This window comes from Oncorhynchus gorbuscha, linkage group LG05, assembly GCF_021184085.1.
Source record: "Oncorhynchus gorbuscha isolate QuinsamMale2020 ecotype Even-year linkage group LG05, OgorEven_v1.0, whole genome shotgun sequence".
In the NCBI taxonomy this organism is placed as follows: domain Eukaryota; kingdom Metazoa; phylum Chordata; class Actinopteri; order Salmoniformes; family Salmonidae; genus Oncorhynchus; species Oncorhynchus gorbuscha.
The window spans coordinates 77,974,932-77,986,711 of record NC_060177.1 but is presented as its reverse complement, the minus strand read 5'-3'; the positions used below and the strand labels follow the sequence as shown (position 1 = coordinate 77,986,711).

The 11,780-nt window shown below is 47.6% G+C and overlaps 1 protein-coding gene across 1 annotated transcript in view; it reads left to right on the top strand.

Annotated features, from left to right (window-relative positions):
• Window positions 1–11,780, top strand: part of adamts12 (ADAM metallopeptidase with thrombospondin type 1 motif, 12) — a 66,528-nt gene that overhangs the window by 39,660 nt on the left and 15,088 nt on the right. The window contains exon 16 of the mRNA XM_046348327.1: window positions 10,333–10,577. Within this exon, the coding sequence (XP_046204283.1) occupies window positions 10,333–10,577 (245 nt within the window). The remainder of the gene's footprint in view (window positions 1–10,332; window positions 10,578–11,780) is intronic.

Sequence of the window (11,780 nt, the reverse complement as noted above, 5' to 3'; positions counted from 1 at the left end):
AGTTCTAGACTCTACCCCAGACAGTTCTATACCTACCCTTAAACAGTTCTAGACTCTAGCCCCAGACAGTTCTAGACTCTGCCCCAGACAGTTCTAGACTCTACCCCAGACAGTTCTAGACTCTGCCCCAGACAGTTCTAGACTCTACCCCAGACAGTTCTAGACTCTGCCCCCAGACAGTTCTAGACTCTACCCCAGACAGTTCTAGACTCTGCCCCAGACAGTTCTAGACTCTACCCCAGACAGTTCTAGACTCTGCCCCAGACAGTTCTAGACTCTACCCCAGACAGTTCTAGACTCTACCCGCAGACAGTTCTAGACTCTACCCCCAGACAGTTCTAGACTCTACCCCCAGACAGTTCTATACTCTACCCCAGACAGTTCTAGACTCTACCCCAGACAGTTCTAGACTCTACCCCCAGATAGTTCTAGACTCTACCCCAGACAGTTCTAGACTCTGCCCCCAGACAGTTCTAGACTCTACCCCCAGACAGTTCTAGACTCTACCCCCAGATAGTTCTAGACTCTACCCCAGACAGTTCTAGACTCTGCCCCCAGACAGTTCTAGAATCTACCCCCAGACAGTTCTAGACTCTACTCCCAGACAGTTCTAGACTCTACCCCCAGACAGTTCTAGACTCTACCCCAGACAGTTCTAGACTCTACCCCCAGATAGTTCTAGACTCTACCCCAGACAGTTCTAGACTCTGCCCCAGACAGTTCTAGACTCTACCCTCAGACAGTTCTAGACTCTACTCCCAGACAGTTCTAGACTCTACCCCCAGTCAGTTCTAGACTCTACCCCAGACAGTTCTAGAATCTACCCCCAGAAAGGTCTAGACTCTACCCCAGACAGTTCTAGACTATACACCCAGACAGTTCTAGACTCTGCCCCAGACAGTTCTAGACTCTACCCCCAGACAGATCTAGACTCTACCCCAGACAGTTCTAGACTCTACCCCCAGACAGTTCTAGACTCTACCCCAGACAGTTCTAGACTCTGCCCCAGACAGTTCTAGACTCTACCCCAGACAGTTCTAGACTCTGCCCCAGACAGTTCTAGACTCTACCCCAGACAGTTCTAGACTCTACCCGCAGACAGTTCTAGACTCTACCCCCAGACAGTTCTATACTCTACCCCAGACAGTTCTAGACTCTACCCCAGACAGTTCTAGACTGTACCCCCAGATAGTTCTAGACTCTACCCCAGACAGTTCTAGACTCTGCCCCCAGACAGTTCTAGACTCTACCCCAGACAGTTCTAGACTCTACCCCAGACAGTTCTAGACTCTGCCCCCAGACAGTTCTAGACTCTACCCCAGACAGTTCTAGACTCTGCCCCAGACAGTTCTAGACTCTACCCCAGACAGTTCTAGACTCTGCCCCAGACAGTTCTAGACTCTACCCCAGACAGTTCTAGACTCTGCCCCAGACAGTTCTAGACTCTACCCCAGACAGTTCTAGACTCTACCCCCAGACAGTTCTAGACTCTACCCCAGACAGTTCTAGACTCTACCCCAGACAGTTCTAGACTCTACCCCAGACAGTTCTAGACTCTACCCCAGACAGTTCTAGACTCTGCCCCCAGACAGTTCTAGACTCTACCCCAGACAGTTCTAGACTCTGCCCAGACAGTTCTAGACTCTACCCCAGACAGTTCTAGACTCTACCCCCAGATAGTTCTAGACTCTACCCCAGACAGTTCTAGACTCTGCCCCCAGACAGTTCTAGACTCTACCCCCAGACAGTTCTAGACTCTACTCCCAGACAGTTCTAGACTCTACCCCCAGACAGTTCTAGACTCTACCCCAGACAGTTCTAGACTCTGCCCCAGACAGTTCTAGACTCTACCCTCAGACAGTTCTAGACTCTACCCCCAGTCAGTTCTAGACTCTACCCCAGACAGTTCTAGAATCTACCCCCAGAAAGTTCTAGACTCTACCCCAGACAGTTCTAGACTCTACACCCAGACAGTTCTAGACTCTGCCCCAGACAGTTCTAGACTCTACCCCCAGACAGATCTAGACTCTACCCCAGACAGTTCTAGACTCTACCCCCAGACAGTTCTAGACTCTACCCCAGACAGTTCTAGACTCTGCCCCAGACAGTTCTAGACTCTACCCCAGACAGTTCTAGACTCTGCCCCAGACAGTTCTAGACTCTACCCCAGACAGTTCTAGACTCTACCCGCAGACAGTTCTAGACTCTACCCCCAGACAGTTCTATACTCTACCCCAGACAGTTCTAGACTCTACCCCAGACAGTTCTAGACTGTACCCCCAGATAGTTCTAGACTCTACCCCAGACAGTTCTAGACTCTGCCCCCAGACAGTTCTAGACTCTACCCCAGACAGTTCTAGACTCTACTCCCAGACAGTTCTAGACTCTGCCCCAGACAGTTCTAGACTCTACCCCAGACAGTTCTAGACTCTGCCCCCAGACAGTTCTAGACTCTACCCCAGACAGTTCTAGACTCTACCCCAGACAGTTCTAGACTCTACCCCCAGACAGTTCTAGACTCTGCCCCAGACAGTTCTAGACTCTACCCCAGACAGTTCTAGACTCTACCCCAGACAGTTCTAGACTCTACCCCCAGACAGTTCTAGACTCTACCCCAGACAGTTCTAGACTCTACCCCAGACAGTTCTAGACTCTACCCCAGACAGTTCTAGACTCTGCCCCAGACAGTTCTAGACTCTACCCCAGACAGTTCTAGACTCTGCCCCAGACAGTTCTAGACTCTACCCCAGACAGTTCTAGACTCTACCCCAGACAGTTCTAGACTCTACCCCCAGACAGTTCTAGACTCTACCCCCCAGACAGTTCTAGACTCTAGTTCTAGACCCCCCAGACAGTTCTAGACTCTGCCCCCAGACAGTTCTAGACTCTACCCCAGACAGTTCTAGACTCTACCCCAGACAGTTCTAGACTCTGCCCCAGACAGTTCTAGACTCTACCCCCAGACAGTTCTAGACTCTACCCCCCCAGACAGTTCTAGACTCTACCCCCCAGACAGTCTCTAGACTCTCTTCTAGACTCTACCCCAGACAGTTCTAGACTCTACCCCAGACAGTTCTAGACTCTACCCCAGACTCTACCCCAGACAGTTCTAGACTCTACCCCCAGACAGTTCTATACTATTCTAGACTCTACCCCAGACAGTTCTAGACTGTACCCCCAGATAGTTCTAGACTCTACCCCAGACAGTTCTAGACTCTGCCCCCAGACAGTTCTAGACTCTACCCCAGACAGTTCTAGACTCTACTCCCAGACAGTTCTAGACTCTGCCCCAGACAGTTCTAGACTCTACCCCAGACAGTTCTAGACTCTGCCCCCAGACAGTTCTAGACTCTACCCCAGACAGTTCTAGACTCTGCCCCAGACAGTTCTAGACTCTACCCCAGACAGTTCTAGACTCTGCCCCAGACAGTTCTAGACTCTACCCCAGACAGTTCTAGACTCTACCCGCAGACAGTTCTAGACTCTACCCCCAGACAGTTCTAGACTCTACCCCCAGACAGTTCTATACTCTACCCCAGACAGTTCTAGACTCTACCCCAGACAGTTCTAGACTCTACCCCCAGATAGTTCTAGACTCTACCCCAGACAGTTCTAGACTCTGCCCCCAGACAGTTCTAGACTCTACCCCCAGACAGTTCTAGACTCTACCCCCAGATAGTTCTAGACTCTACCCCAGACAGTTCTAGACTCTGCCCCCAGACAGTTCTAGAATCTACCCCCAGACAGTTCTAGACTCTACTCCCAGACAGTTCTAGACTCTACCCCAGACAGTTCTAGACTCTACCCCCAGATAGTTCTAGACTCTACCCCAGACAGTTCTAGACTCTGCCCCAGACAGTTCTAGACTCTACCCTCAGACAGTTCTAGACTCTACTCCCAGACAGTTCTAGACTCTACCCCCAGACAGTTCTAGACTCTACCCCAGACAGTTCTAGAATCTACCCCCAGAAAGTTCTAGACTCTACCCCAGACAGTTCTAGACTCTACACCCAGACAGTTCTAGACTCTGCCCCAGACAGTTCTAGACTCTACCCCCAGACAGATCTAGACTCTACCCCAGACAGTTCTAGACTCTACCCCAGACAGTTCTAGACTCTACCCCAGACAGTTCTAGACTCTGCCCCAGACAGTTCTAGACTCTACCCCAGACAGTTCTAGACTCTGCCCCAGACAGTTCTAGACTCTACCCCAGACAGTTCTAGACTCTACCCGCAGACAGTTCTAGACTCTACCCCCAGACAGTTCTATACTCTACCCCAGACAGTTCTATACTCTACCCCAGACAGTTCTAGACTGTACCCCCAGATAGTTCTAGACTCTACCCCAGACAGTTCTAGACTCTGCCCCCAGACAGTTCTAGACTCTACCCCAGACAGTTCTAGACTCTACTCCCAGACAGTTCTAGACTCTACCCCAGACAGTTCTAGACTCTGCCCCAGACAGTTCTAGACTCTGCCCCAGACAGTTCTAGACTCTACCCTCAGACAGTTCTAGACTCTACTCCCAGACAGTTCTAGACTCTACCCCCAGACAGTTCTAGACTCTACCCCAGACAGTTCTAGAATCTACCCCCAGAAAGTTCTAGACTCTACCCCAGACAGTTCTAGACTCTACACCCAGACAGTTCTAGACTCTGCCCCAGACAGTTCTAGACTCTACCCCCAGACAGATCTAGACTCTACCCCAGACAGTTCTAGACTCTACCCCCAGACAGTTCTAGACTCTACCCCAGACAGTTCTAGACTCTGCCCCAGACAGTTCTAGACTCTACCCCAGACAGTTCTAGACTCTGCCCCAGACAGTTCTAGACTCTACCCCAGACAGTTCTAGACTCTACCCGCAGACAGTTCTAGACTCTACCCCCAGACAGTTCTATACTCTACCCCAGACAGTTCTAGACTCTACCCCAGACAGTTCTAGACTGTACCCCCAGATAGTTCTAGACTCTACCCCAGACAGTTCTAGACTCTGCCCCCAGACAGTTCTAGACTCTACCCCAGACAGTTCTAGACTCTACTCCCAGACAGTTCTAGACTCTGCCCCAGACAGTTCTAGACAGTTCTAGACTCTGCCCCAGACAGTTCTAGACTCTACCCCAGACAGTTCTAGACTCTGCCCCCAGACAGTTCTAGACTCTACCCCAGACAGTTCTAGACTCTGCCCCAGACAGTTCTAGACTCTACCCCAGACAGTTCTAGACTCTGCCCCAGACAGTTCTAGACTCTACCCCAGACAGTTCTAGACTCTACCCGCAGACAGTTCTAGACTCTACCCCCAGACAGTTCTATACTCTACCCCAGACAGTTCTATACTCTACCCCAGACAGTTCTAGACTCTACCCCAGATAGTTCTAGACTCTACCCCAGACAGTTCTAGACTCTGCCCCCAGACAGTTCTAGACTCTACCCCAGACAGTTCTAGACTCTACTCCCAGACAGTTCTAGACTCTACCCCAGACAGTTCTAGACTCTGCCCCAGACAGTTCTAGACTCTGCCCCAGACAGTTCTAGACTCTACCCTCAGACAGTTCTAGACTCTACCCCAGACAGTTCTAGACTCTACCCCCAGACAGTTCTAGACTCTACCCCAGACAGTTCTAGAATCTACCCCAGAAAGTTCTAGACTCTACCCCAGACAGTTCTAGACTCTACACCCAGACAGTTCTAGACTCTGCCCCAGACAGTTCTAGACTCTACCCCAGACAGATCTAGACTCTACCCCAGACAGTTCTAGACTCTACCCCAGACAGTTCTAGACTCTACCCCAGACAGTTCTAGACTCTGCCCCAGACAGTTCTAGACTCTACCCCAGACAGTTCTAGACTCTGCCCCAGACAGTTCTAGACTCTACCCCAGACAGTTCTAGACTCTACCCCAGACAGTTCTAGACTCTACCCCCAGACAGTTCTAGACTCTACCCCAGACAGTTCTAGACTCTACCCCAGACAGTTCTAGACTGTACCCCCAGATAGTTCTAGACTCTACCCCAGACAGTTCTAGACTCTGCCCCCAGACAGTTCTAGACTCTACCCCAGACAGTTCTAGACTCTACCCCAGACAGTTCTAGACTCTGCCCCAGACAGTTCTAGACTCTACCCCAGACAGTTCTAGACTCTGCCCCAGACAGTTCTAGACTCTACCCCAGACAGTTCTAGACTCTGCCCCAGACAGTTCTCTAGACTCTAGACTCTGCCCCAGACAGTTCTAGACTCTACCCCAGACAGTTCTAGACTCTACCCCAGACAGTTCTAGACTCTACCCCCAGACAGTTCTAGACTCTACCCCAGACAGTTCTAGACTCTACCCCAGACAGTTCTAGACTCTACCCCAGACAGTTCTAGACTCCCCCAGATAGTTCTAGACTCTACCCCAGACAGTTCTAGACTCTGCCCCCAGACAGTTCTAGACTCTACCCCAGACAGTTCTAGACTCTACCCCAGATAGTTCTAGACTCTACCCCAGACAGTTCTAGACTCTGCCCCAGACAGTTCTAGAATCTACCCCCAGACAGTTCTAGACTCTACTCCCAGACAGTTCTAGACTCTACCCCAGACAGTTCTAGACTCTACCCCAGACAGTTCTAGACTCTACCCCCAGATAGTTCTAGACTCTACCCCAGACAGTTCTAGACTCTGCCCCAGACAGTTCTAGACTCTACCCCAGACAGTTCTAGACTCTACTCCCAGACAGTTCTAGACTCTACCCCCAGACAGTTCTAGACTCTACCCCAGACAGTTCTAGACTCTACCCCAGACAGTTCTAGACTCTACCCCAGACAGTTCTAGACTCTACACCCAGACAGTTCTAGACTCTGCCCCAGACAGTTCTAGACTCTACCCCAGACAGATCTAGACTCTACCCCAGACAGTTCTAGACTCTACCCCCAGACAGTTCTAGACTCTACCCCAGACAGTTCTAGACTCTACCCCAGACAGTTCTAGACTCTACCCCAGACAGTTCTAGACTCTGCCCCAGACAGTTCTAGACTCTACCCCAGACAGTTCTAGACTCTACCCCAGACAGTTCTAGACTCTACCCCCAGACAGTTCTATACTCTACCCCAGACAGTTCTAGACTCTACCCCAGACAGTTCTAGACTCTACCCCAGACAGTTATAGACAGTTCTAGACTCTGCCCCCAGACAGTTCTAGACTCTACCCCAGACAGTTCTAGACTCTACTAGACAGTTCTAGACTCTACCCCAGACAGTTCTAGACTCTACCCCAGACAGTTCTAGACTAGACAGTTCTAGACTCTACCCCAGACAGTTCTAGACTCTACCCCAGACAGTTCTAGACTCTACCCCAGACAGTTCTAGACTCTACCCCAGACAGTTCTAGACTCTACCCCCAGACAGTTCTAGACTCTACCCCAGACAGTACTAGACTCTGCCCCCAGACAGTTCTAGACTCTACCCCAGACAGTTCTAGACTCTACTCCCAGACAGTTCTAGACTCTACCCCAGACAGTTCTAGACTCTGCCCAGACAGTTCTAGACTCTACCCCAGACAGTTCTAGACTCTACCCCCAGATAGTTCTAGACTCTACCCCAGACAGTTCTAGACTCTGCCCCCAGACAGTTCTAGACTCTACCCCCAGACAGTTCTAGACTCTACCCCCAGACAGTTCTAGACTCTACCCCCAGACAGTTCTAGACTCTACCCCAGACAGTTCTAGACTCTACCCCCAGACAGTTCTAGACTCTACCCCCAGACAGTTCTAGACTCTACCTAGACTTCTAGACTCTTCCCCCAGACAGTTATAGACTCTTCCCCAGACAGTTATAGACTCTTCCCCCAGACAGTTCTAGACTCTACCCCCAGACAGTTCTAGACTCTACCCCCAGACAGTTCTAGACTCTTTCCCCCAGACAGTTATAGACTCTACCCCAGACAGTTATAGACTCTTCCCCCAGACAGTTCTAGACTCTACCCCCAGACAGTTCTAGACTCTACCCCCAGACAGTTATAGACTCTTCCCCCAGACAGTTCTAGACTCTTCCCCCAGACAGTTCTAGACTCTACCCCAGACAGTTATAGACTCTTCCCCCAGACAGTTATAGACTCTACCCCCAGACAGTTCTAGACTCTACCCCCAGACAGTTATAGACTCTTCCCCCAGACAGTTATAGTGTCGATGAAACGAGGCATCAGGCATCAGATATAAGCAGTATGGCACACAATACCACCTAGCCAATCAGGGGGTAAGTTACCACTGCTAGCTATCCAATCCTATCAGAAGTTCCATAGCATGGGCGAGAGAATGGGGATCCATTTGGAACTGGTGGCAGGGAGTAGGAAGATCCATTACAGTACCATGTTTGACTGATTTCACTCGGCTTCATGGTGCCTTTATATCTGATAGGACAAGTCATCAGGACTGGGAGAAGGGAGTGAGCTTTCTGTTTGGAATGTGTGTGTGTGTGTGTGTGTGTGTGTGTGTGTGTGTGTGTGTGTGTGTGTGTGTGTGTGTGTGTGTGTGTGTGTGTGTGTGTGTGTGTGTGTGTGTGTGTGTGTGTGTGTGTGTGTGTGTGTGTGTGTGTGTGTGTGTGTGTGTGTGTGTGTGTGTGTGTGTGTGCGCGTCGTGAGTGTGTGCGCGCGTGCGTGAGTGTGTGTGTGTGTGTGTGTGTCCGCCCATTTCCAGGCACCGGCCGGCTCAGCTATATGAATCTTCAAAGGGCAGAGCTGAGATCCAAAGCGATGCTGCCCCTTCTCTTACCCTCACAAACAGACACACAACAACACCTCCCCCACCCATCCACACACTATTAAAAAACTGAGGCACAGCCAGAGCAGTGCCTCCCCACAAAGAGACAGGGTTAGCCCAACCCCGTCACCTAACAGACACACACCCTCTATTAAACATCACAGAGAGTCTGCCATGGTGGCCTCTCTGTGTGCTCTGGCCTCTCCCACGTTGCGGCCTGCAACCATGAATTATGTTTTGATTGTTTAACAGTGTCTTCATCATGCCTTTGCTTGCATTTCATTGCTTCTCGCTTTGCTACAATTTCAGGAGTAGGTTTATGATTACATGCCTTCCGAATGTATTACACCCCTTGACTTTTTCCACATTTCATTGTGTTACAGCCTGAATTTTATATTGAGTAAATGTAGATTTTTTTGTTATCGGCCTACACCTAATATCCAATAATTTCTAAGTGGAATTATGTTTTTCAAGGTTTTGCAAATTGTTTAATTAACAATGACAATCTAAAATGTCTTCAGTCAATAAGATTTCATACCATTTGTTATGTGAAGCCTAAACAAGTTCAGGAGTGAAAATTTGCTTAACAAGTTACATTACAAGTTGCATGGACTCACTCTGTGTGCAATAATAGTGTTTAACATGATTTTTGAATGACTACCTCATCTCTGTACCCCACACATACAATTATCTGTAAGGTCCGTCATTTTAAACACCGATTCAACCACAAAGACCTGGGAGGTTTTCAAATGCCTCGCAAATAATGGCACCTATTGGTAGATGGGTGAGAGAAAAAAAGCAGACAATTGAACATCCTGGATTTCCTTGTCCCATTGCGCTCTAGCGACTCCTTGTGGCGGTCTGGGTGCCTGCAAGCTGACCTCTGACGCCAGCTGTACAGTGTTTCCTCTGACACGTTGGTGCGGCTTGACAGGGTCGGAATAGAGCTAAGCACAGGAAAAATCCTAGAGTAGAACCGGGTTCGGTCTGCTTTCCAAAAGACACTGGGAGACAAATTCCCCTTTCAGCAGGACAATAACCTAAAACAGAAGTTGCTTACCATGACGATATTGAATGTTCCTGAGTGGCCTAGTTACAGTTTTAACTTAAATCAGCTTGATAGTCTATGGCAAGACTTGCAAATGGCTATCTGCAAATGATCAACAACCAACTTGACAGATCTTGAAGAATGTAAAAAATGTATATATTTGCAAATAGTGTGCAATCCAGTTGTGCAAAGCTTTTAGAGACTTTTACCCAGAAATACTTCCAGCTGTAATTGCTACCAAATGTGATTTTAACATATATTGTAAATACTTACTGTATGGAAATGAGATATTTCTGTATTTCATTTTCAATAAATGTGCAAACCTTTCTAAGACATGTTTTCACTTTGTCATTATGGGGTATTGTGTGTAGATGGGTGTGAAAAATAGTCAATTTAATAAATTTTGAATTCAGGCTGTACGCAACAAAATGTGGAATAAGACAAGGAGTAAGAATACTTTCTGTTTTTCGGTCCCAGGGACCCATGGGTTTGCAGGCTTTTGTTCCAGCCCAGCACTAACACAGCCAATTCCCCTCTTCCTCCATCCTCCTGTCCCAGGCTATGTGGATGTGGGAGTGATCCCAGAGGGGGCTCGTGACATTGTTGTCCAGGAAGTGGAGGAGGCGGGGAACTTCCTGGCTCTGCGGGGTCAGATGTCAGAGGAGTACTTCCTGAATGGCCAGTACATCATCCAATGGAACGGGGAGTACAAGGCAGGCGGAGCCACCTTCTACTATGAACGCAGTGGGAACCTGGAGAATCTTACCTCCTCTGGACCCACCAAACAACCAGTCATGATCCAGGTACACACACCATATAAACTATACCCACCAAATAACTAGTCAAAATCTAATTACACACACCATTTAAACTATACCCAAATAACAAAAATCAACCAGTTAAAATTTAAACTAATTAAAATCACACACCATTTAAACTATACCCACCAAACAACCAGTCAAAATCTAATTACACACACCATTTAAACTATAACCACCAAACAACCAGTCAAAATCTTTAATTACACAAACAACACCATTTAAACTATACCCACCAAACAACCAGTCAAAATCTAATTACACACACCATTTAAACTATAACCACCAAACAACCAGTCAAAATCTAATTACACACACCATTTAAACTATACCCACCAAACAACCAGTCAAAATCTAATTACACACACCATTTAAACTATACCCACCAAATAACTAGTCAAAATCTAATTACACACACCATTTAAACTATACCCACCAAACAACAAAATCAGTCAAATTTAAACTATACTAGTCAAAATTACACACACCATTTAAACTATACCCACCAAACAACCAGTCAAAATCTAATTACACACACCATTTAAACTATACCCACCAAACAACCAGTCAAAATCTAATTACACACACCATTTAAACTATACCCACCAAATAACTAGTCAAAATCTAATTACACACACCATTTAAACTATACCCACCAAATAACTAGTCAAAATCTAATTACACACACCATTTAAACTATACCCACCAAACAACCAGTCATGATCCAGGTACACACACCATTTAAACTATACCCACCAAACAACCAGTCATGATCCAGGTACACACACCATATAAACTACACACACCAAATAACCAGTCAAAATAATCTTTAAACTATACCCACCAAATAACTAGTCAAAATCTAATAAACTTTAAACTATAACACAAACAACCAGTCATGATAACCAGTCATAATCTAAAACTACACACACAAATATAAACTACACACACCAAATAACCAGTCATAATCTAACTACACACACAATATAAACTATACACACCAAATAACCAGTCATAATCTAACTACACACACCATATATGTAACGGCGTTCGTTCGTCGAAAGAGAGTCGGACCGAAATGCAGCGTGGTGGTTACTCATGTCTTTAATGAAACTAATGACGATACATGAAATAACTTACAACAAACGGAACGTGAAATCTAATTACAGCCTATCTGGTGAACACTAC